Consider the following 22,621-nt stretch of genomic DNA (forward strand, 5'->3'; position numbering starts at 1 on the left):
CATTGTTGTGGGACTACCAAATGTGCCACTTTGAAAAATAGTTTGGCAGCTCTTAAGGTAAAACATACACTTAACACACAACCTAACAATCCCACTCCTAGAGAGTTACCCAAGAGAGATGAAAACATATCTCCAAACAAAGACCTGTACACAGAAGTTTATAGCAGTTTTATTTGTAATAGCTAAAAGCTGATAACAACCTGAAGTCCATCAACAAAGGAATGGATGAACAAACTGTAATATATCCTTACAATGGAATACCCTCAGCAATAAAAAGGAATGAACTACTCGTACATGCAACCACATAGATAAATTTAAAAGCATTATGCTAAGAAGTCAGACACAAAAGGCTATATAATGTATGATTCCACTGATGTGGCATTCGTTGGAAAAGGCAAAACTATACTGACAGAAAACAAATCAGGGATTACCAAGGGCTGGAAATGGAGGTAGGGGACCGACTACAAATAGACTTGAGAGAACTATTTGGGGTGGAAATGTTCTATATCTTGACTGTACTGATAGTAATGCTACTGTATGCATTTGCCCAAACTCATCAAATCATATACTTTCAAAAGCGTGGATTTTACTAAATGTAAATTATATTTCAATAAATCTGATTAAAGAAAAAAGAAGTATCAGTTTAGGAATCAGAGAAGCCTGGAATCAAATCCTGGCTTTACCCCTTACTTCCAATGTGAATACCTGTGCCTCACTTTTCTCATCTATGCAACTTCATGGGGTTACTGTGGGGCTCACATAATACATTTTAACACACTTTGATCAGCAACTGGGCATACAGTAGGCCCTCAATGAACAGGACCATTCACGACACCTCTGAAAAAAATTCTGTGTTCACAAAATATCTTTGAGCAATCTAACAAAGAGAACTGGATTAATTCTTAAGAGCAATGAATATTAACACCTCTGTTATGGTACCCTACTTCTCAGAAACTACTCGGTTTCTATGAATGTTTTCACTGTATTGTGGCAGCATTAACATTATCTTGGGGCTTCCCTGATGGCGCAGTGGTTAAGAATCCACCTGCCAATGCAGGGGACACGGGTTCAATCCCTGGTCCGGGAAGATCCCACATGCCGTGGAGCAACTAAGCCCATGCGCCACAACTACTGAGCCTGCGCTCTAGAGCCCACGAGCCACAACTACTTAGCCCGCATGCCACAACTACTGAAGCCCGCGCGCCTAGAGCCCATGCTCCGCAATAAGAGAAGCCACCGTAATGAGAAGCCCGCGTGCCACAATGAAGAGTAGCCCCTGCTCGCTGCAACTAGAGAAAGCCTGTGTGCAGCAACGAAGACCCAAAGCAGCCAAAAATAAATAAATAAAATAAATTAAAAAAATTATCTTGGCTTAGATCTTTTGTGACATCTCTAGCTGATTCATTCCTTAAATCCAGCCAGTAACTAGATGCTGGGGATTCCTTCTTTGACCTCTGTGTTTTGGCTCGAACCCCAGAGCACAAAACACAGGCTCTATCCCCAGAGCACACAACCTAGTAAAAGAAGCTAAAACAAATAGAAAGACAACAAAAAATATAGCAGCAGTGTTCAAAGCTTAGGTGTGTGAAATAAGACAAAAGAATCAGGCACTTGGGCTATAAGGTGCACAAGGATCATGAACTTATGTGTGGAAGAATAAATAAGAGGGCCAGAGGGTGCTTTTGAACTTGAAAACAAATTTCTCAAGCCATTTCCACTGAGGGCAAGGAAAACAGGCCTAAGTGGGCCAAGGTCAGGATAGGATGTGGTGGTATGGGAATAAAGTAGTTTATGAGAGAGTTCCTGAAAATGTAGGAAATCTGTAAAAATGGGAAAGCATGAATTATAGTGCAGTACTGAAATGGAGCTGTCTTCTGGATGGCTGCTGGGAAGATGATCTGATTCAAGCTTTATGCTGAGTTCTATGAAGGGAAGAATCCTTTTAACTCAGAGCTAAAAAAAAAAGGACTTTGGAAATCATCCACTTAATAAATATTTACTGAACCACCTGCTAAGTGTCAGGCACCAGGCTAGGCTCTAAAGATACAGAGAATAAGATTAAACCCTTGGACTAGCCAAAATTAAATACAAATAAATAAATAAACAAACACCTCAACGTTTGCTACAGCCTTGTTTAGAATCCAGGCACTGCTCAATAAATACCAGGTATTATCACTTAGCTCTACCCTGACATTATTTCCTATACAAATGCTCCATTTCAACTATGAGGATTTCCTTGATACTGTTCAAAGACAGTCTGCATTTTGCTGTCACCATATCTGTAATTACCAATCTACTTAAAGTCAACAAAATGATACCCCAAATTCAGTCCTATGAAATCCTCTCTGGCCACCTCAGACTTTCTCTTCTTTCCTCCTCAAAGCTCTCACAGCTCTTGCCTTTTTCTGCCTTATATGTGCTTGTCATCTTTCCAACCAGGCTGCTCCTGAAGAAAATAAAACGTGTTCCAATATCTTAGTAACTACCACAGTACCTACACACAGTTATTAGAACAACTACTTCTAAAATATAACATACTTTTTCTCACTCTTATGTCTATTGCACTAAATTCTAAACCCATTAGGCTCTTCATAATCTGACTGCAAATCCTAGCTCCCACTCCTTTTACCTTGATTTACTTAACCCAGGCTCTTCCTCACAGTCCTGTTTTAATAAGCTTGTATTTGTGAATATGTACATATATACACGTGCATGTTTGTATACACACATGTAGTGTATTTTTGCAAGAAAACCCACCTGATCATAAGATATATGTGGGAGGTCAGACATGAGGAGTAGGAAGAGCATCTCTTACTTTTCAACTAATATTCTTCCATAATTTTTTCATTGTGAGCACATATTAGTTTTAAAAGAAAAAAATACAAAATAAAACCAAACATACAGGGACTTCCCTGGTGGCAGAGTGGATAAGACTCTGAGCTCCCAATGCAGGGGGACCGGGTTCGATCCCTGGTCGGGGAACTAGATCCCACATGCATGCCGCAACTAAGAGTTCACATGCCACAACTAAGGAGCCCTGGAGCTGCAACTAAGGAGCCCACATGCTGCAACTAAGGAGCTGGCAAGCCACAATTAAGGAGCCCGCCCGCTGCAGCTAAGACCTGGCGCAACCAAATAAATAAACAAATAAATAAATTTTTAAAAAAGATTACAAAAAACAAAACAAACATATATAAAATAGCTTCTAGTCTGTCAATTTGATTTTTCCCCATCTTTATGGCCCAGATCAGCTTCTCCCTTGAAGGTCTTGTGATAGCTTTCCATTCCAGGCTATCACTTTTTTTTTTTTTTTTTTTACAATTCAGGTCTTTTATTTTCTTTACATCTATCATGCCATGAATTCATAGGAAATGGGTTCCAACAGTTCAGGCTCTTTTCCATTGGTTCTCACAAAGTGTGCTTCTCTGGGTGGAGAAGGCTGGCACTTCAGCTAAATCTAAGTACCTTTCTGCTTGGCTTCCTTCTTTTTCTGATCATTTTCCTTCAGACTGTTTCAGGAAGCTATCTTGGCTCTTAGAGTGCTTAATATGCTTGACATGCACACTAATTCTCTTGGCAAGAATCTTGCCCTTAACTTGCTTATTTACAACAATGCCAACAGCATGCTGGGTAGCACTGTAGACTCTTCCAGTTTTGCCATGGTAACATTTGTGGGGCATTCCTTTTTGAACAGTGCCCATTCCCTTGATATCTACAATATCACTTTTGTAGATTTGCATGTATGTGGCCAAAGGAACACCTCCATGTTTCCTAAAAGGCCTAGAGAACATATAGCAGGTGCCCCTCCTCTTTCCCTTTGTGTTGGTCATTTTGGTGAATTACTGGAAGATGGAGGTTCCATCCCAAAGGCCAGGCCATCACTTTAAAAATCACTTTATTGAGACGGAACTCACCTACCATACAATTCACCCATTTAAAGTGTACAGTTCAACATATTTTAGTATATTCAGAGTTTACAACCATCCTCCATGACATTTTCACTTCCAAAAAAGAAACTCTGTGCCCTTAAGCAGTCACTATTTATTCCTCTCTACCTACTACCCTAGGCGACTGCTAATCTATTTTCTGTCTCTTTAGATTTGCCTGTTCTGGACATTTCAAATAAATGGAACAGCATTATACAATTATGTAGTCTTTTATGATTGGCTTCTTTCAATTAACATGTTTTCAAGGTTCTTGCCTACTGTAGCTTGTATCAGAACTTCATTCTTTTTTAAAGCTGAATAATATTCCATGTATGGATATGCTGCATTTTATTGATCAGTTAATGGATATTTGAATTGTTTCCATTTTTGGCTATTATGAATAATGCTGTTATGAACTTTCCTATACAAGTTTTTGTACAGATGTACATTTTAATTGCTCTTGGGTATAAGATACTTAGGAGTAAAATGGCCAGGTCATGTGGTAACTCTACGTTTAACATGTTCTTTTAATTTATTTATTATTTTAATTTATTGTTGGCTGCATTTGGTCTTTGCTGCTGCATGTGGGCTTTCTCTAGTTGCGGTGAGCAGGGGTTACTCTTCGTTGCATCATGCAGCCTTCTCATTGCAGTGGCTTCTCTTGCTGTGGAGCACACGCTCCAGGTGCACAGGCTTCAGTAGCTGTAGCACATGGGCTCAGTAGTTGTGGCACACGGGCTTAGCTGCGCCACCATGTGGGATCTTCCCGGACCAGGGCTCAAACCCATGTCCCCTGCATTGGCAGGTGGATTCTTAACCACTGCACCACCAGAGAAGTCCCTATGCTTAACATTTTGAGGAACTGCTGAACTGTTTTCCAAAGTGGCTGCTCCATTTAACATTCCCACCATCATGTATGAAGGTTCCAATTTCTCCACATCCTTTTCAATAATTATGACCTATCTTTTTGACTTTTAGCCATTCTAGTGGGTGTGAAGTAACAGCTCATTGTGATTCTGATTTGCATTTTCCTGATGAATAATGATGTCAAGCATCTTTTCATGTGCTTATTGGACACATACATATCTTCCCTGGAGAAATATCTATTCAGAGCCTTTGTCCATTTTCAAATTGTGTTACTTTTTTTTATTGGGTTCTTCATATAACCCAGATAGACGTTCCTTATCACATATGACTTGCAAATATTTTCTCCCATTCTATGGGTTGTGTTTTTGCTTTCTTTTTTTTTTTTTTTTTTTTTTTTTTGCAGTACGCGGGCCTCTCACTGTTGTGGCCTCTCCCGTTGCGGAGCACAGGCTCCGGACGCGCAGGCTCAGCAGCCATGGCTCACGGGCCCAGCCGCTCCACGGCATGTGGGATCTTCCCGGACCGGGGCATGAACCCGTGTCCCCTGCACCGGCAGGCGGACTCTCAACCACTGCGCCACCAGGGAAGCCCCTGTTTTTGCTTTCTTGATGGTATAGTTTGTAGAACAAAAGGTTTTTCTTTTGATGAAGTCCAATTTATCCATTTTTTCTTTTCTTTTCTCACTTGTGCCACAGTCACCATCTTTTAGCTCTTAAAGAACCTATGTTCTAAACCAGTCCCCAACCTTTTTGGCACCAGGGACCGGTTTTGTGGAAAACAATTTTTCCACAGACTGGGGCAGGGCTGGGGGAGTGATGGTTCAGGCAGTAATGCGAGCAATGGGGAGCAGCAAATGAAGCTTGCTCGCTTGTCCTCTACTCACCTCCTGCTGTGCAGCCTGGTTCCTAAAAGGCCACAGACCAGTACCGGTCTATGGCCCAGGGGTTGGGAACCTCTGTTCTAAACTATATCATTTACATAGCTCTTCACTTTACTTCTTTGTAATCCTAACTATCTTTTAAAATATAGTCCTTATTTCTCCAACTAGACTATAAGATCATTAAAAGCAAGGTCTAAGTCTTTGGCTTCCTTATCCTCAAGAGCACCTAGCACAGTGCTATGCACAAAACAATAAATATTCACTAAAAGATGCATTCATGGGCTTCCCTGGTGGTGCAGTGGTTGAGAGTCCGCCTGCCAATGCAGAGGACACGGGTTCGTGCCCCGGTCCAGGAAGATCTCACATGCCACGGAGCGGCTAGGCCCGTGAGCCATGGCCGCTGAGCCTGTGCGTCCGGAGCCTGTGCTCCGCAACAGGAGAGGCCGCAACAGTGAAAGGCCCGTATACCACACACACAAAAAAAGATGCATTCATGTCAATGGGCACTGGGACAGAAAGTAAAAGTTTTTCCATATTACAATTCCAAGATCTACACCAGCATTTATAGGTGAGTTTTAAAAAACTAAAGCAATCATTAAAAAAATTTTTTTTTAAATCTCCCACTATCTGCAACTTTAAAAAGCCATTTTTAAGAATGCTCTTATTTAGACTAGGAATACCTTAAGGGGCAAGGACACTACTGTAGTTCTCCTTGTACCTACAGCCCCAAGCATAGTATACCCTGGAGCACAGGAAACACTTAATAAATGCTTGTGAAATGAATAAATGGGATTTCTTTAAGATCTTGCTTATAAACCACAGAATTTAGAAAGCTAACTCATTTGCAAATATATCAACACATTTTTCACCAATTTCAAATTTTGTGCAATGTCAAGAACATCCTGAAAATTATAAAAATTCCCTAGAAAGACCTGTCAATTAAAAAAAAAAGTCTCCTTAAGAATACAGAACGGTAAGGTTGAGCCATTACATTGATATTTAAGAATTAGTGATCTACATTACTAATTTAATATGATGCTACAAATTTGTTCACCCTCAAACCCAAGCTCTTCGGGCAACTTAAATACAGACGTAAGACATGAACCATAACATTATATAGTCTCTGATAATTTTTTCAAGAAATATACACACCATTCAAATGCACAGAAAAATAATGCTTTTCGGGTGAGAGATACCACAGTAAATGGTGACCTTCTCCTCAGCATACAACAAACCAAATTACCTTCAATGGATCAAGTTCATTCTCATAGGATTTGACAATTTCCTTTGACGATGTTAACTGGGCTTCCTTACTAGTAATCTGATCGCGAATCTCACAAGCTTTTTCCTTATTTTGCTTCAGATATTTTAGTTCTGTTTGACATTCTTTTACTTTCTGACCTTGAGTCTGACGTACCTGCCGAAGTGTTTCCAAGGCTTTAATGTACCTTTGAAGATATTAAATAAAAATCAAATTTCTGGCCAAGCAAATTATAGTATATTCAAACAATGGACTATAATGCAGTCATTAAGATTACATTTACAAAGAGTTTTTAATAACTCAGAAAATCCTTATGACATAATAGTAAGTACAAATGTTACATATATACTGTCAACCAGGTAAATAAAGATGCAAAGAAAGAAAACTGAAAGGAAATATGCTGACTGGTTGCCACTGGATAAGAGGTAATAACTGCTGACTTTCTTGCTTTACAATTTCTTTCTGTTTAAAAAAAAGAGGCATCCAAATTGCAACTCTGGCTCAATAACTTAATGGACTACAAAATCTAATTAAAGGTTACAAACCTTGTTGCGGAAAAAATCTCATCAAATTTTTGCTTCAAAGCCTTTCCTTCACTTAAAGGCCAATTAGAGTCTTCTTGATGACAGAAAATGACATTATTTAGCACAGATTTGGAAACCCCAAGAGAACTTATCATCTCTCGGTCAATTTCTGCACACTTGGAGCTGAGACTGACCTTTTCACCATGCCTATAGAAAATGAAAATCAAGAACTTATGTAAAATATTCTGTTACTTAGTCAATCTTTCATGCTGTACTTGCAAAAAAAAAAAAAAATAGAGGCCCCTCATCCACTCCCTGTGGATAGCTTTCTCATATTAAAAGGTATAACTCTTGGGCTTCCCTGGTGGCGCAGTGGTTGAGAGGTCGCCTGCCGATGCAGGGGACACGGGTTTGTGCCCCGGTCCAGGAAGATCCCACATGCTGCAGAGTGGCTGGGCCCGTGAGCCATGGCCGCTGAGCCTGCACGTCTGGAGCCTGTGCTCCACAATGGGAGAGGCCACAACAGTGAGAGGCCCACGTACCGCAAAAAAACAAAAAACAAAAAACACATGATGATACATAACAGACAGGCAAAGGTACTTGAAAACATCTGAAGACTGTACAGTTTATTATTTATTTATTTATTTATTTAAAGTCACCAATTTATTCTGTAAGGTCAGTAAAACCTCACTGCTGAAAAATAGGTATATATTTAAATAGGAGGAAAAGAAAGATCAATTAACCTTACCACAATTATTCAGAATAAAATCTTAGGAAAGTAGCAATATATTTGGACTTTTCTCATGAAATAAATTTTTGATAGTACAAAAAATGAGTTGTATATACATGAAATGTACATTACTAAAACTTTAAAAATATTTGCCTTATATGTAATATTTTATTATTTTTATTTTATGGTAAATAAGTTCTCAAAGTATAAATTATATTCATTTAGAAGAAAGATAATTTTTGCCAATTACTTTTGTATTGTTTTCTTTTTGACTGTACAGCTTAGATAAGGGATTGTTCAGTAAAATACACACAGTAAAAGGAGTATAAAGGCAAACCTTAGTGATGCCCATCCAAGCAAATCCAAGGAAGATTCTTAATCAACAGACCTAAGTTCTACGGTCACACTGACAAAGCAATCAAATAGAGAGAACTGCCTCAGGGTCTTTTAAATAAGTTCCCTACTTCATTATACCCAGGGCCAGAAGCATCCCTGCCCTTGGATTCCAAGAGATCTCTCAGCATCTTTCATCAGAAGGATAAATTGACCATTTTCTTTCATATCGTCTGTCCAGTATCTGTTAACAACTAGATTAGGCGAGTGGATGCAGTATCTGTCTTTACTGTCATTTTATATGTATTCTGAAAATAGTACACTGAATGTACTAAGAATGTTTTGTAGGGGGACAGAATGGACAAAGATAGACCAGGAGATTAAGACATTAGACCAGGGAAAGATGATGGTACCTTGAACAAGAACGGTTCTCATAGAGATGGAGAGAAACAGACTGAAGAGCCAGTTAGGCGAAATCCATAGGACTTGGTAATGAACTGAATATAGATGGCAAGGAAGCTGTCAAGACAGACTTAGGTTCGTGTCACTGGATGGATGGGGGTGTCATTCACTGAGATAAGGAGGTCTATTTTGTATAGCAATAGCATTATCCTAATTAACACAGAGGTTATTTGTGACCTTAGTTGGAGCTCTTTCAGTACAAGAATGGGGCTAGGGTAGGAGTCAGGAGGAAGTCAAGAAATGGAGACAGTGAGTATCAACAACTCTTTTGAAAAAATTGCCTGTAAAGGGGAAGATGGAGACAGACTGTAACTGGAGTGAAATGAAATCTGAGGTTGTGGGAGAGACCTGAGTATGTTTAAAAGCCAGTAGCTAGTACAGTGTATCTAGCACGTAACAGGTGTGACACATTATTGGTTAAATAAAGAAATTATTTAATTAGTTTAACAAATGAATAAATGAAAGGGAGGGATAAGATAATAAGTAATTTGCTCAACAAGGATAAAGCCATGAATTCAGGGCAGCCTACCTAATTCCAATATACATACCCATTACAATATGATACCTGCCCTTAACAGAATGACAACAGTTGAAAGGGACCTGTCTGCTTATCTCATCCTTCCCTATAGACATGATTACTAGCACTTTTCATTCATTCAATCTATATATGAGTGATTATGCACCTTCAATTCAGCAACTGTCCATAAATTACTCAAAGGAGTGGAGCATTACCACTAAGTCTTTAATGGGATCATTCTGTTTAACTGATAAATCGTATCAAATAAAAAATTAGATGTTGATAGTGGACAAGGCTGCGCAGGTGTAGAGTCAAGGTGGACCTCTACTTTCTGCTCAGTTGTGCTGAGAAACTAAAACAGCTCTAAAGGTAAAGTTCGTTAAAAAATTAATAAGCTCCCCTAAAATAAACTTAAAGTAGTAGGAAAAAACATAGTTTTATAGACCTAAAGACAAAAAAATGAACAGATAATTCAAATATATAATAAACACCTACTTTGTTCTAGTAATGACTCCTTCCAGGGTTTTAAATTCTGTCTTTTTGCTTTTCTGAGTACAAACCATAGATCTCTGCACAGCTACAAGTTCTCCATTGACATCACGAAACTGCAGACGAATCTGTGCTCTAACATCTGTTTCTTGAGCAACCTTTGAAGGTAAAGAGAGAAAAATTATGCTACCTTAGTAAGTATCAGAACATTAGTTCTGAAAGAAAATATATAGGCAATCTTAATCATCAAAAATGAAAAAATAAAAGAAAAACAACCAAAATAAATGAGATTACATATCATTCAAAATACAGAAAGACACTGAATAGCCAAAGCAATCTTGAGAAAGAAAAACAGAGCTGGAGGAATCAGGCTCCCTGACTTCAGACTACGCTATAAAGCTACAGAAATCAAAGCAGTATGGTACTGGCGCAAAGACAGACTTACAGATCAACAGAACAGGATAGAAAGACCAAAAATAAACCCACACACCTATGGTCAATTAATCTACAAAAAAGAAGGCAAGAATATACAGTGGAAAAAAGTCTCTTTAATAAGTGGTGCTGTGAAAACTGGTGAGCCACATCTAAAAGAATGAGATTAGAACATTCTCTAACACCATACACAAAAATAAACTCAAAATGGATCAAAGACCTAAATGTAAGACTGGACACTATAAAACTCTTAGAGAAAAACATAGGCAGAACACTCTCTGACATAAATCACAGCAATATCTTTTTGCATCCGCCTCCTAGAGTAATGAAAATAAAAACAAAAATAAACAAATGGGACCTAATAAAACTTCAAACTTTTGCACAGCAAAGGAAACCATAAACAAAGGAAAAGACAACCCACAGAATTGGAGAAAATATTTGCAAATGATGTGACTGACAAGGGATTAATCTCCGAAATATACAAACAGCTCAACAGCTCAATATCAACAAACAACCCAATCAAAAAATGGGCAGAGGGCTTCCCTGGTGGCACAGTGGTTGAGAATCTGCCTGCCAATGCAGGGGACACCGGTTCGAGCCCTGGTCTGGGAGGATCCCACATGCCGCGGAGCAACTAGTCCCGTGAGCCACAACTACTGAGCCTGCGCATCTGGAGCCTGTGCTCCACAACAAGAGGCGGTGATAGTGAGAGGCCCGCTCACCGCGATGAAGAGTGGCCCCCACTTGCCACAACTAGAGAAAGCCCTTGCACAGAAATGAAGACCCAACACAGCAATAATTAATTAATTAATTAATTAATTAACTCCTATCCCCAACATCTTCTTAAAAAAAAAAAAAAAGGGCAGAAAATCTAACTAGACACTTCTCCAAAGAAGACACACAGAGGAGTGATCAAGATGGTGGAGTAATAGGACATGAAGCTCCCCTTCTCCCATAAATACATCAAAAATACATCTACACGTGGAATGATTCTCACAGAATATCTACTGGCAGAAGACCTCAGACTGTTGAAACGGCAAGAAAATCTCCAGTAAGCAGGTAGGAAAAAAGAAAAAAAAAGCGAGAAAGGAATTGGGATGGGACCTGCGCCCCTGGGAGGGAGCTGTGAAAGAGGAAAGGTTCCTGGACCCTGGGAACTCCCTCACCAGTGGGGAGATTGGCTAGGACAGAAGGGGAGTTTCTGAGCCTCATAAGTGAATGCAGCACTGGGTTTGTGGCAGCCAGAGCAGAGGGAGAACTACACAGATGGTCAGTGCTGCCACCCTGCACTCCCTAGCCTGAGACACTCTTCCACCAGTGTGGGCAGGGGCTGGGTGATGGAACTCTGGATTCGGAGATCAGAACCAGAGAGAGGACTAGGGTTGGCTGTGTGGAAACAGCCTGCAGGGGGACTGGAATCCAGTGTGAGCGCAACTGAGGGTGTACTCAGAGGAAGCCTGGGCTGCCTTAGAGGCCCGTCGCCATTGTTTTGGGGGTGCATGAGAGGAGGGGCAGGACCCAGATTGTAGCCTTTTTCCCTCTGCGTGTGGTCTCAGAGGGCACGACACTGCCTGCACGGGCTCCAGGAGTGGTCTCCTGGCCCCCGCTGCCTCCCTCCCAGAACTCAGGAGTGGTTGCAACCCACTGCCACCACCCGTCCAGATGCCAGGAGTGGTCGCAAGCCCCCACTGCCTCCACTCCAGACCCCAGGAGGGGTTGCGAGCCTCGCTGCCTCCCTCCAGGACCCCAGGAGTGGTCCTGAGGCCCTGCCACTGCCTGCCTGGACTCCAGGAGTGGTCACAAGCCACCTCAATTCCCATGATATGCTCTTAGGGTGCCCCTGAGCCGCCACCACAAACCTGAGGACCAGGCACGAGCTGCCGCATCTGCACACCTGCTATCAAGGAAATAACAACAAGCATATGCTGAGGAAAGAGGCGATAGGCATCCATACTAAAAAGAGCCCTTGCACCAAATATATTAAACTCACACAATCTACAGAGGAACACCCCCACGTATAAATAGCCCTCCACAACCACAGTATATAATTGTTTCTCCTAAACTCACAAAGTAAGAGAAGTATAAATAAAATGAAGAAGCACAGCAACCACTCCCAAAGACCAAGAGAATTCCCCTGAAAGAACAATGAAACACACCTCTTCTAATAGACACCAGTTTCAAAAAGGAGATAATGAAAATACTAAAAGAATTAAGAAAGACTATTGATGAAAATGTAGAATACTGTAAAAAGGAACAAGAAGCTATAAAGAAGAACCAAGAAAAATTAGAAAACTCATTTGCAGAGACAAAAGCTGAGCTAAAAGCAATGAATAGCAGAATGAACAATGCAGAAGAACAAATAACTGACCTGGAAGATAGAATAACAGAAACCACCCAATCAGGACAGCAGACAGAAAGCCAGATCAAAAAAAAAAAAAAAAGAAAGCAACATAAGAGACCTATGGGATAATATAAAGCATTCCAATCTACACATAACAGGGATCCCAGAAGGAGAAAGAGAAAAGTGGATCAAAAATGTATTTGAAGAAATTATGGCTGAAAACTTCCCAAACCTAAAGAAGGAAACAGATATGCAGGTTCAGGAAGCACAGAGGGTTCCAAACAAGATAAACCCAAACAGACCTACATCAAGACATATCATAATAAAAATGGCAAAATTTAAAGACAAAGAGAGGATTTTAAAGGCAGCAAAAGAAAAACAAAGAGTTAATTACAAGTGGACTCCACAAGGCTATCAGCAGATTTCTCTACAGAAACATTGCAGGCCAAAAGGGAGTGGCAAGACATATTCAAAGTCCTGAAAGGGAAAAACGTGCAACCTAGGATACTCTACCCAGCAAGATTATCATTTAGAACAGAAGGAGGGCTTCCCTGGTGGCGCAGTGGTTAATAATCCGCCTGCCAATGCAGGGGACATGGGTTTGAGCTCCGGTCTGGGAAGATCCCACATGCAGCGGATCAACCAAGCCCATGTGCCACAACTACTGAGCCTGCACTCTAGACCTCAAAAGCCACAACTACTGAAGCCCGTGCACCTAGAGCCCGTGCTCCACAACAAGAAGCCACCACAACGAGAAGCCTGTACACTGCAATGAAGAGCAGCCCTCCATCACCACAACTAGAGAAAGCCCATGCTCAGCAATGAAGACCCAACACAGCCAAAAATAAAAATAAATAAAATAAATAAATTTAAAAAGAATAGAGAGGTAAAGAATTTCTCAGAAAAGCAAAAACTAAAGAATACAGCAATACTAAACCTACCCTAAAGGAAATATTGAAAGGTCTTCTCTAAATAAAAAAGAAGAATCTACAGGAAAGAGAAAATCACAATTGGAAAGTAAATCACTTAAATAAGCCAGTACACAGATTAAAAAAAAAATCAAAAAAAATCAAAATATTTCTGTGAAAGTGATGATAACCACAATGAAGAGCAAAAGAATGATCATGAAGATGTAAAAGAGGACACCAAAATCATAATATGAAGAGAAGAATAAGAAAATATAGATTTTTTTTTCCTACTATGTGTTTGAGATTATATGACTACCAGTCTAAGGGAAATATTGGGTTGGCCAAAAGGTTCATTCGTTTTTTTCTGTAAGATGGCTCTAGTAGCACTTAGCTCTCTTTAACTTCATTCAAAACAATTTTGTTAGATTGTATGTGACAGTTGCCATATCAGCGTGCATTTAAAAAAAGACTTCTCAAAATTGGTGAATCTTTGTGTAGCCATTTAATATTGAAGATGGAAGAAAAAAAGCAACACTTTCAGTATACTGTGCTTTATTATTTCAAGAAAGGTAAAAACGCAACCAAAACGCAAAAAGAGATTTGTGCAGCGTATGGAGAAGGTGCTGTGACTGACTGAACGTGTCAAAAGTGGTTTGCGAAGTTTTGTGCTGGAGATTTCTTGCTGGACGATGCTCCACGGTCAGGCAGGCCAAGTTGATAGTGATCAAATCAAAAAATTAATTGAGAACAATCAACATTATACCATGCAGGAGACAGCCGACATACTCAAAATATCCAAATCAAGCACTGAAAATCATCTGCACCAGCTTGGTTATGTGAATTGCTTTGATGTTTGGGTTCCACATAAGTTAAGTGAAAAAAAACCTTCTTGACTGTATTTCTGCATGCGATTCTCTACTTAAACTTAATGAAAACATTCTATTTTTAAAACAAATAGTGACGGGCAATGAAAAGTGGATACTGTACAATAGTGTGGAACAGAAGAGATCGTGGGGCAAGTGAAATGAACCACCACCAACCACACCAAAGGCCAGTCTTCATCCAAAGAAGGTGATGTTGTGAATATTGTAGGACTGAAAGGGAGTCCTCTATTATGAGCTCCTCCCAGAAAACCAAATAATTAATTCCAACAAGTACTGCTCCCAATTAGACCAACGGAAAGCACTCAATGAAAAGCGTCCAGAATTAGTCAACAGAAAACATATGATCTTCCATCAGGATAACACAAGACCACATGTTTCTTTGATGACCAGGCAAAAACTGTTACAGCTTGGCTGGGAAGTTCTGATTCATCCGCTGTATTCACCAGACATTGCACCTTCAGATTTTCGTTTATTTTGGTCTTTACAAAATTCTCTTAATGGAAAAAATTTCAATTCCCTGGAAGACTGTAAAAGGCACCTGGAACAGTTCTTTGCTCAAAAAGATAAAAAGTTGGACTTTCCTGGTGGCGCAGTGGTTGAGAGTCCGCCTGCTGATGCAGGGGACACGGGTTTGTGCCCCGGTCCGGGAAGATCCCACATGCCGCAGAGTGGCTAGGCCTGTGAGCCATGGCCGCTGAGCCTGCGCATCCAGAGCCTGTGCTCCACAGCGGGGGAGGCCACAGCAATGAGAAGCCCGCGTACCACAAAAAAAAAAAAAAAAAAAAAAGATAAAAAGTTTTGGTAAGATGGAATTATGAAGTTGCCTGAAAAATGGCACTAGGTAGTGGAACAAAAGGGTGACTACATTGTTCAATAACGTTCTTGTGAAACTGAAAAATGTGTCTTTTATTTTCACTTAAAAACCGAAGGCATTTTTTGGCCAACCCAACCGATATAGGAAGGGGTTAACATACTTGAAAAAGAAGGTAAGCACAAATCAAAAACATATAATGGATTCACAAAAATGAAAAAGAAGAGAACATAAGTATAATACAAAAGAAAACCATCAAACTACAAAAGAAGAAACAGAAAGGGACAAAGAAGAAATACAAAATCAACAGGAAAACAAGGTTTAAAATGGCAATAAATACATACCTATCAATAATGACTTTAAATGTCAATGGACTAAATGCTCCAATCAAACAACACAGAGTGGCAGACTGGATAAAAAAACAAAAGCCTACAATACGCTGCCTATAACAGACCCACCCTACCACAAAGGACACACACAGATTGAAAGTGAGGGGATAGAAAAAGACATTTCCTGTTAACGGAAATGACAAGAAACCAGGGGTTGCAATACTTATATCAGACAAAATAACTTTAAAACAAAAGCCATAAAGAAAGATAAAGAAGGACACTATATAATGATAAAAGGAAGAATACATGAAGAGTATTTTACACTCGTCAACATACACGCACCTAATACAGGAGCATGCAAATACAGAAAATTACTACTACGAGACACAAAGGAAGAGACTGACAGGACTACAATAATAGTAAGACTTTAACACCCCACTCAAATCAATAGACAGATCTCGCAGGCAGAGAATCAATAAGGCAACAGAAATCCTAAATAATACAGTAAAACAGTTAGACGTAACTGATATTTGGACATTACATCCAAAAAAAATCCAGAATATACATTCTTTTCAAGCGCACATGGAACATTCTCTAGGATTGACCACATACTCTGGCACAAAACAAGCCTCAACAAATTTAAGAGTATAGAAATTATCTCAAGCATCTTTTCTGACCACAACAGCATGGAACTAGAAATTAACCACAGAAAAAGAAAGAGAAAAAAACAATTACATGGAGACTAAACAACATGCTACTAAAAAACCAATGTGTCAACAATGAAATCAAAGAGGAAACTAAAAAATACCTTGAGACAAAAGACAATGAAAACACAACCATACAAAAACTATGGGATGCAGCAAAAGCAGTTCTTAGAGGGAAGTTCATAGCAATACATTCCTTCCTCAAAAAAAACAAGAAAAATCTCAAATAAACAACATAAACCTACCACTTAAAAAAATAAGAAAAAGAACAAACAAAACCTTAAGTTGAAAGGAGGAAGGAAATAATAAAGATCAGAGAGAAAATAAATAAAATAGAGATCTAAAACACAATAGAAAAAAAATCAAGAAAACCAAGAGCTGGTTCTTTGAACGGATAAATAAGATTGACAAACCTCTGGCCAGGCTCACCAAGAAGAAAAGAGAGAGAACCCAAATAAACAAAGTAAGAAATGAAAAAGGAAACATAACAGCTGATACCACAGAAATTCAAAAAAACACAGGGAGTACTATGAACAATTATATGCCAACAAATTCAACAACCTAGAAGAAATGGACGAGTTTCTAGAAACACAGTCTACCAAAATTGAATCCAGAAGCAATAGATCATTTGAACAGACCGATCACTAGAAGTGAAATAGAATGTGTAATTTAAAAACTCCCTACAAACAAAAGTCCAGGACCAGATGGCTTCACAAGAGAATTCCACCAAACATACAAAGAACTTATACCTATCCTTCTTTAACTCTTCCAAAAAATGGAAGAGAAGGGAACACTCCCAAAGACATTCTATAAAGTGACCATCACCCTGATACCAAAACCAAAGACAACACCAAAAAAGAAAATTACAGGCCAATATCTTTGGTGAATAGAGATACAAAAATTCTCAACAAAATATTAGCAAACCAAATCCAACAACACATAAAAAGATCATACACCACGATCAAGTGGGATATATCCCAAGTTCCCAAGGTTGGTTCAACATACACAAATCAATCAATGTGATACACCACATAAACAAAAGAAAAGACAAAAAACACATGTCATCTCAATAGATGCAGAAAAAGCATTTGACAAAATTCAACATCCATTCATGACAAAAAGTCTTACCAAAGTAGGTACACAGGGAACATAATAAAAACTATTTATGACAAACCCACAGCCAATATAATACTCAACGGTGAAAAGCTGAAAGTCTTCATACTAAAATCTGGAACAAGACAAGGATGCCCAGATGACTTCCCTGGTGGTCCAGTGGCTAAGACTCTGCACTCCCTATGTAGGGGGCCCAGGTTCAATCCCTGGTCAGGGAACAAGATCCCACATGCCACAACTAAGAGTTCGCATGCTGCAACTAAAGATCCTACATGCCGCAACAAAGATCCCGAGTGCCACAACTAAGACCCGGTGCAGCCAAATAAAAAATAAATAAATAACAAGGATGCCCATTCTCATCTCTTTTATTCAACGTTGTATTGGAAGTCCTAACCACAGCAATCAGACAAGAAAAAGAAATAAAAGGCATCCAAATGGGAAGAGGTAAAATTGTCATTATATGCAGATGATAATATATATAGAAAACCTTAAAGACTCCACACAAAACCTGCTAGAACTGATAAATTCAGCCAGGTAGCAGGATACAAGATTAACATACAGAAATCAGTTGCATTTCTTTACATCAACAATGAAATATCAAAAAGGTAATGTAAAAAAACAATACCTTTTAAAATTGTAACCCCAGGACTTCCCTGGTGGCGCAGCGGTTAAGAATCCACCTGCCAACGCAGGGGACACGGGTTCGATCCCTGGTCCGGGAAGATCCCACATGCCGCAGAGCAACTAAGCCCATGCGCCACAACTACTAAGCCTGTGCTCTAGAACCCGCGAGCCACAACTACTGAGCCCATATGCTGCAACTACTGAAACCCGTGTACCTATGGCTCCTGCTCTGCAAACAAGAGAAGCCACCACAATGAGAAGCCCACACACTGCAACAAAGAGTAGGCCCCTCTCGCCACAACTAGAGAAAGCTGGAACGCAGCAACGAAGACCCAATGCAGCCAAAAATGAATGAATAAATAAATTTTTAAAATAATAATAAAATAAAATAAAATAAAATCGGAACCCCCAAAATAAAATACTTAGGAATAAACCTCACCAAGGAGGTGAAAGACTTATACATTGAGAACTATAAAACATTAATTGTAGGAAACTGAAGATTATTCAAAGAAATGAAAGATATCCCAGGCTCTTGAATTGGAAGATTACTGTTAAAACGGCCACACTACCCAAAGCAATCTACAGATTTAATGCAGTCCCTATCAAATTACCCATGATATTTTTCACAGAACTAGAAAAAATAATCCTAAAATTCATATGGAACCATAAAAGACCCAGAATTGCCAAAGCAATACTGAAGAAAAAGAACAAAGTAGGAGGCATAACCCTTCCAGATATCAGACAATACTACAAAGCTACAGTAAGCAAAACAGCATGGTATTTGCACCAAAACAGATATATGCATCAATGGAACAGAATAGAGAGCTCAAAAATAAACCCACACACCTACGGTCAATTAATCTTCGACAAAGGAGACAAGAATATACAATGGGAAAAAGACAGTCTCTTCAGCAAGTGGTGGGAAAGCTGGACAGCCATATGTAAATCAATGAAGTTAGAACACACCCTCTCACCATACACAAAAATAAACTCAAAACGGCTTAATGACTTAACATAAGACATGACACCATAAAACTCCTAGAAGAGAACACAGGCAAAACATTCTCTGACATAAACTGTAACAATGTTTTCTTAGGTCAATCTCCCAAGGTAATAGAAATAAAAACAAAAATAAACAAACGGGACCTAATCAAACTTACAAGCTTTTGCACAGCAAAGGAAACCATAAACAAAACGAAAAGACAACCTACAGAATGGGAGAAAATATTTGCAAACAATGCAACTGACAAGGGTTTAATTTCCAAAATATACAAATGGCTCATGCATCTCAACAACAGAAAAAAACAACCCAATCCAAAAATGAGCAGAAGACCTAAATAGACATTTCTTCAAAGAAGAAATACAGATGGTCAAGAGGCACATGAAAAGATGCTCAACACTGCTAATTATCAGAGAAATGCAAATCAAAACTACAATGAGGTACCACCTCACACCAGTCAAAATGGCCATCACTAAAAAGTCTACAAATAACAAATGCTGGAGAGGATGTGGAGAAAAGGGAATCCTCCTACACTGTTGGTGGAAATGTAAGTTAGTGCAGCCACTGTGGAAAACAGTATGGAGGTTCCTCAGAAAACTAAAAATAGAATTACCATATGATCCAGCAATCCCACTCCTGGGCATATATACAGACAAAATTATAATTCAAAATGATACACATATCCCAATGTTCACAGCAGCAATATCCACAATAGCCAAGACATAAAAACAACTTAAATGTCCATCGACAGATGAATGGATAAAGAAGATGTAGTACATATATACCATGGAATACTACTCTGCCATAAAAAAGAATGAAATAATGCCATTTGCAGCAATATGGATGCAACTAGAGATTATCATACTAAGTGAAGTAAGTCAGAAAGAGAAAGACAAATACCATATGATATCACTTATATTTGGAATCTAAAATATGATACAGGGACCTCCCTGTTGGCGCAGTGGTTAAGAATCCGCCTGCCAATGCAGGGGACACTGGTTCGACCCCTGGTGCAGGAAGAACCCACATGCTACAGAGCACCTAAGCCCGTGTGCCACAACTACTGAGCCTGCGCTCTAGAGCCTGTGAGCCACACTACTGAGCCTGCATGACACACCTTCTGAAGCCCATGCACCTAGAGCCCATGCTCCACAACAAGAGAAGTCACTGCAATGAGAAGCCCATGCACCACAACAAAGAGTAACCCCCGCACGCTGCAACTAGAGAAAGCCTGCGCACAGCAACTAAGATCCAACACAGCCAAAAATAAAAAATTAAATTTTAAAAAGTAATAATAATAATAAATAAAATATGATACAAATGAACCTATCTATGAAATAGAAACAGAATCATGGACATGAGAACAGACTGGTGGTTGCCAAGGGGGAGGGGGTTGGAGGAGGGATGGAGTGGGAGGTTGGGGTTTGCAGATGTAAGCTTTAATATATAGAATGGATAAACAACAAGGCCCTACTGCATAGCACAGAGAACTACATACAGTATCCTATGATAAACCATAATGGAAAAGAATATTAAAAAAAGAATGTGTATATATATATATATGTATGTATGTATAACTGAATCACCTTGTTGTACAGCAGTTAACACAACATTGTAAATCAACTATACTTCAATGAAAAAAAAAAGACATACAGATGGCCATCAGGCACATGAAAAGATGCCCATCATCACTAATTATTAGAGAAATGAAAATCAAAACTACAATGAGGTATCATCTCACACTGGTCAGAATGGTCATCATCAAAAAGTCTAGAAACAATAAATGCTGGAGAGGGTGTGGAGAAAAGGAAACCCTCCTACACTGTTGATGGGAATGTAAATTGGTACAGCCACTATGAAGAACAGTATGGAGCTTCCTTAAAAAACTAAAAATAGAGCCACCATATGATCCAACAATCCCACTCTTGGGCATATATCTGGAGAAAACCATGATTCGAAAGGATACATGCACCCCAAAATTCACTGCAGCACTATTTACAATATCCAAGACATGGAAGTAACGTAAATGTCCATCCACAGATGAATGGATAAAGAAGATGTGGTAATATATATATACAGTGGAATATTAGCCATAAAAAAGAACAAAATAATGCCATTTGCAGCAACATGAATGGACCTAGAGATTATCATACTAAGTTAAGTAAGTCAGACAGAGAAAGAAAAATATCATATGATATCACTTATATATGAATGTAAAAAATCTTATGAATGTAAAAAATCTTATTTACAAAACAGAAACAGACTCACAGACTTCAAAAACAAACTCATAGTTACCAATGGGGAAAGGTGGTGGTGGGGAGGGACAAATTATGAGGTTGGGATTAACAGATACACAGTACTATATATAAAATAGATAATCAGCAAAGACCTACTGTACATCACAGGGAACTCTACTCAGTAATCTGTAATAACCTACATGGGAAAAAAATCTGAAAAAAATAGACATATGTATATGTATAAATGAATCACCTTGCTGTACACCTGAAACTAACACAACACTGTAAATCAACTATATTCCAATATAAAGTAAAAAAAATTTTTTTAAGTAAATTTAAAAAACACACAAGGAGGAAAAGAATACTGTTTGATTTACTAGAACTGTATTATCTACCTCCATTATTCAGCATCATTAGGAGATCAGCTATGTGGATTTTTCAAATAAATGAATTTTATCCTTTTACGTACCAAGTGTTTTTTAAAACATTTTCAAAAAACAATCACAAGCTTACAGAAAAGTAGAAACACAGTATACACCATGACTTTTCACCCAAACCACTTGAGAATAAGCTGCTGATCTGATATCCCAACACTGATATTTCCTATAAAACATGGGCATTTTCAACCATAAAAATCAGGAAACTGAGAGTGATATGTTACTACCATGTGGTCCTCAGATCCCATTCGATTTTGCCAATTCTTCCAATATGTCCTTTACAACAATAGGATCCAGTTCAGAACTACACATAGTATTATTACACATTGTTCAGAATTACACATTGTTTTTTTTTTTTTTTTTTTTGGTTTTTTTTTTTTTTTAATTTATTTTATTTTTTTGCTTTATAACAAATTTAATCAGTTATACATATACATATGTTTCCATATCCCCTCCCTTTTGCGTCTCCCTCCCACCCTCCCTATCCCACCCCTCCAGGCAGTCACAAAGTACCGAGCTGATCTCCCTGTGCTATGCGGCTGCTTCCCACTAGCTATCTACCTCACGTTTGGTAGTGTATATATGTCCATGCCGCTCTTTCACTTTGTCACAGCTTACCCTTCCCCCTCCCCATATCCTCAAGTCCATTCTCTAGTAGGTCTGTGTCTTTATTCCTGTCTTACCCCTATGTTCTTCATGACATTTTTTTTTCTTAAATTCCATATATATGTGTTAGCATACAGTATTTGTCTTTCTCTTTCTGACTTACTTCACTCTGTATGAGAGACTCTAGGTCTATCCACCTCATTACA

The 22,621-nt window shown here is 38.9% G+C and overlaps 1 protein-coding gene and 1 pseudogene across 2 annotated transcripts in view; both read right to left on the minus strand.

Annotated features, from left to right (window-relative positions):
- Positions 1 to 22,621, minus strand: part of RAD50 (RAD50 double strand break repair protein) — a 112,399-nt gene that overhangs the window by 64,877 nt on the left and 24,901 nt on the right. Inside the window, exons 3-5 of the mRNA XM_082623743.1 lie at positions 9,996 to 10,147; positions 7,480 to 7,665; positions 6,917 to 7,121 (exon numbers count right to left, since the gene is read on the minus strand). Coding sequence (XP_082479869.1) covers positions 6,917 to 7,121; positions 7,480 to 7,665; positions 9,996 to 10,147 — 543 coding nt within the window. The remainder of the gene's footprint in view (positions 1 to 6,916; positions 7,122 to 7,479; positions 7,666 to 9,995; positions 10,148 to 22,621) is intronic.
- LOC309805654 (large ribosomal subunit protein eL21-like) lies at positions 2,589 to 5,385 on the minus strand (annotated as a pseudogene). The gene has a single exon. The product of its transcript is annotated as a large ribosomal subunit protein eL21-like (transcript).

Source organism: Mesoplodon mirus, assembly GCF_964341445.2.
Source record: "Mesoplodon mirus genome assembly, chromosome: 5".
Lineage (NCBI taxonomy): Eukaryota > Metazoa > Chordata > Mammalia > Artiodactyla > Ziphiidae > Mesoplodon > Mesoplodon mirus.